Source organism: Zea mays, chromosome 10, assembly GCF_902167145.1.
Source record: "Zea mays cultivar B73 chromosome 10, Zm-B73-REFERENCE-NAM-5.0, whole genome shotgun sequence".
NCBI lineage: Eukaryota > Viridiplantae > Streptophyta > Magnoliopsida > Poales > Poaceae > Zea > Zea mays.
The window spans coordinates 149,960,986-149,965,304 of record NC_050105.1 but is presented as its reverse complement, the minus strand read 5'-3'; the positions used below and the strand labels follow the sequence as shown (position 1 = coordinate 149,965,304).

Below are 4,319 nucleotides of genomic sequence, written 5' to 3'. Positions count from 1 at the left end.
AAGGGTTGAAAGAGACCCGACCTTTGTGGCCTCCTCAACGGGGAGTAGGTTTGAGAGAACCGAACCTCGGTAAAACAAATCCGCGTGTCTCACTTCATTATTCGCTTGCGATTTGTTTTGCACCCTCCCTCTCGGACTCTATTATACTTCTAACGCTAACCCGGCTTATAGTTGTGATTATTTTTGAGATTTTCAGTTTCGCCCTATTCACCCCCCCTCTAGGCGACTTTCAAAGAGGTCTAACCTCTTCAAAACTTTCCTACAACTCTTGTCACTCTATTCAAATTTTTGCATTGTGTTCAATGGCCTTGCAATAAATTTCCCCACATTCTCTATTCATGTAGGGGTGTAATTTATAGTCAACTCTAATCTCGTGTTTTCCTATTCCTTATGCTCCAAAGGAGTCTTGAGATTTGACCAAACCAGATGAGATTCCCACCAAGAGGCATCAATCTCAATCTCCACCCTTGAGATCTCACCATCTATAGCAAATAAAACACCCTGCAAGGTTCCTGATGCTTTAGCTTGGAGAGCATCGTGTCAGTTGTAAGACTTAGACTAGGTGTAGCAGTTTACTCATATAGTTATCCAAAACATTGTTTTGCACTTAATACTGTACTATTTGCAGAGTGTAGTTTGAATATAGGGATGGAGCGCTGAAGATAGGCTTACCAGCATGTGAGCCTACCACTCCACCATGTGTCATTTGGACAATGGTTTAGTGACTATATTAGAACTTCAAATACGACCTAGGAACTCTGTATTGTGATATTTAAAACTTCTGAAAACATCTTTAGAAAATTTAAAATAAAATAGCTTTAGCTCTATAGGAGAACAGAAAAATATGGTTGGTCGTCCACATCTAGAATAAATCTGTTGTCGCCTTTCACGAATCTATATATGGACAGGGTTGGTTATATGCTCTAAAATGTACACTATAAAATTTAAGTATCAGATCAAATTATAATCGAGTTTTATTTCTATTTAATTTTGAACTAAACTTAGTTAAAAAAATTAAACAAAATTTTGAAGAAATATTTAGATCGTGATCACCCTTATACATGGGCCACCCAAATTTCTCCATCCTCCGGACCATACAAAGTCCTCGATCAAGGCCCGTCGGCCCAAACCAATTAGCGTCTAGGGTTTAGCCTCTCCAACCCACGTGGTTTTGCTTCGACAACGACGCTTTGGCATCGCACACGACGTGAGAAGAAATGGCATCTTTGTCCCGCACAGCCGTCGCCGCCGTGAGGTCCGCAGCCCGCTCAGCACCCCTTACCGGCCGCGTCCCAGGCGCGCCACTGCCTTCCCTTGCCTCGTCTTCCGCTGCCCGGTCCGCCCGGATCCTCCGCAGGTAACCAACTGATTCCCCGGTGATTGGTCCGGATGGGATTCGGCGCGTGCGCTCACGTGGGCGGTTTGTTTTCGGTGCAGGTCGGCGGCCGCGTCGTCGTCGGGGCTGGAGACGCTCATGCCGCTGCACAGCGCGGTGGCGGCCGCGCGGCTTAGGTCCTGCATCGCCGTTGACTTCTCCTGCTGGAGCTCGCTCTCACAAGGTAACCGTTGGTTCTGGCTGTTACCCTTTGACGGGATAACAAATATTTGAATCTGTTGTTGGGTGTTGCATGCTTTGCAATATTTCCGTGTGATTGTGCATCTTCTGTACGAGAAAAAGAAGTCCAAGCCCCTTCAAGTCGCTAGTTTAACCTTAACGTTTTGCCAGCATTCTCGAATCAATTGCTCAGAGCACCAATCAATTATTGAACTGAGCTCATTACACAGATTGTTTGTTCTACCTTTACCCACATAAACCAAGATACAGAAGGAGTCATGTGAGTGAGCTGGCTACTTTAGCAACGTGTGCATTCCTGCCGTGCTTTGCACATATGAGGTCAATCCCCAGAGCTATGACTGATGAATACATACGAATAGTATCCTGTCCTGATTAAACTCTTTTTACCTTTGTGGTACTGAAATACACGCTGATGTTTCTTTTTCTATTTGTAGTTTAGTAGCAATTAGTTCAATTTTGATCGATTGTTCTTCTGCAGAGCTACCTTTACATCTATGTTCAATTGCCCGGCTGTATTAGCAATATGCCATTAGATTTCTCTTTTTTTTTATAGTCATGATATTTTTAGCTTAAAATTATTGACCTGTTTTGTTTATTTGGACACTGTGGGTGGGTATGGTTGTGAAATGAGCTGTTTTAGCTGACCCAATGTCAGAGTTGTCACGAACTAGTTGGCTATTTTTACAGGCCAAGTTCATGGAGCTACTGCCTTAGGAGCGTGTGTTCATTCTCTGACTTATTGGCTGTCAGTGCTAAATGGCGCATACCAATTTGGAAACTTGTGAACTTCCATAGTAGTTTCGATTTTGTATAACCTTTTGTTTCTGGCAACGTTGACAAAATTTGATCAGCAGGGATCTTTATGAATGCTTTTCAAAGTTACACTAGTACTTGTAATAAAAATTCCTCAATTTCTCTTTAGGTGTGCAAACTTTAAATCCATATGATATAATGGCAACATGTATTACATCTTGTATCCCAGGCCTGACTTGCTCTTATATTTGGTGATGTAGGATACGCTTTGCCTTTGTGACAGAGAGAAGAAACCAATGAACATTAGGAATCACTATCAAGGGCTGTAATAATGTGATTCTTGTAAACTAATTTTGCCTTTATAGTTCATTGGATTTTGTAACCTGGACCATTCGAAGATGTGCAGCTGGCATTCGTTGATGCTTGGATTTTATTTCTGGATCCGTTTCTTACCTGCAGCTTGTCTTTCAGACAGACAGTTGGTTGGCTGTTGGGATATTATTCCCAATTCTAAATCATGCGTTTTTCAAGGTAAAGTTACACAAGCATCACCTGGAATTTTGTACAGTGGAATCATCTGTGCACTCACAGGAGGAACAGTAAACAGTAAAGCCTATTTGCCAAGAAGTATGTGTGATTGCAGTTTGTAGTCTTAGATGCGTTTGATCTGAACTTAAAAAAATGGAACAAGTGGTGAATGCAAATGTTCTTGATGTGCCTCTAGCTTCACATCGAGGATTTCTTAAAGTTATTACAGATAAGGAAGAAGGCAGGTTAAAATCTATGAATATTTGGAGGTGGACCACGGCAAATATGGACTGACGGGAGCACAATAGAGTTCTATCTATGGGCCTGAGCTCCCATTCTCTAATCTTCAACGTGACGCATTTGCGGTTGCAGTCTTGCAAACCACAACCTGATTGGCGTCATCATGGCCTCATGGGGCGGTAATTTTAGTGGCTACGGCTGTAGATGGCCAAAAAGCACGAGGCCCGTGAGCCCGACACGAAGCCCGTTTTTTGGGCCCGGTCCGAACCTGGCACGGTAGAATAAGCGGGCGGGCTTGGACAGGAAACTAGGCACGGCGGGCTAGCCCGGCACGGCCCGTTTACCTCTAAGCCCGTTAAGCCCGGTTTTTTTACACTAAAACGTGCTTACCGGCCCGTTTAGCCCGCCTTTTGGCTCGTTTTTTCGTGCTAAACGGGCCGGCCCGGCCCGTTTAGGCCCGCTGCGGGCCGGGCTTGGACAGAAAATTAAGCCCGCTGGCACAGCAGGCCCGGCCCGGTTTTTGGCCGGGCTTCACCGGGCCCGGGCCGGGCCGGGCCGGGCGGCCCGTTTGGCCATCTCTAGCTACGGCTGGCCGTTTGCTCCATATTCTCTAGCTAAGGGCATGTTTGGAAAATTAAGTATTTTTTAGTTTCTAGCCAAAGTCAATACCATTGTTTTATTAATATTATAGTATTTCATGTCATAAAGGTGTTTGGTTGTATTTCCTGAAAACTATGTTTTTTAAGTTTTCAAAAAAACATGGTATGTATTTTAAAATATCAAAAAGTCAACTTCAACCTAAGGTTTTGTTTGGAAATAAAGTATTTGAAAACTACAGTTTTGAAATGCCAAGACATACCTATAGTTTTTTTACCACATTATTAAAAACTTTGGTCTGGCGCTAGCTTTCTAAAACTGTGAAAATACTGTAGTATAATCAAAACTGTAGTTTTGAAAACATATTTTTTGAAGAGTTTACGAAACATTGTATTGGAAAAAATATTATAGTATCTCAAATGCTATAGTATTCTTAAAAAAAATACTCAGCTTCTAAATAGACCCTAAAGTTTTCATGATATAGGTTTTGTCTAGTATTATTATAGTCAAACAAGCCTTAATGTTTTGGTCCATTCACTTTAAAACTTTGATCTGGGTTGTATTATCACTGCGTTTGTCATAATGTTCCATATCCTAGTCTGGCCGTTTGGGAATAAGGTTCCTA

General features: G+C 42.5%; 1 protein-coding gene across 2 annotated transcripts; it reads left to right on the top strand.

The window, feature by feature from the left end:
• Positions 1 to 1,126: 1,126 nt before the first annotated feature.
• Positions 1,127 to 2,856, top strand: LOC100276607 (uncharacterized). Of its 2 annotated transcripts, none has more exons than NM_001150356.2 (3): positions 1,127 to 1,357; positions 1,438 to 1,559; positions 2,590 to 2,856. In NM_001150356.2, the coding sequence occupies exons 1-3, from the start codon at positions 1,218 to 1,220 to the stop codon at positions 2,607 to 2,609; spliced, it is 282 nt and encodes a 93-aa protein (NP_001143828.1). In that variant the 5' UTR covers positions 1,127 to 1,217; the 3' UTR covers positions 2,610 to 2,856.
• The last annotated feature ends 1,463 nt before the right edge of the window (positions 2,857 to 4,319 follow it).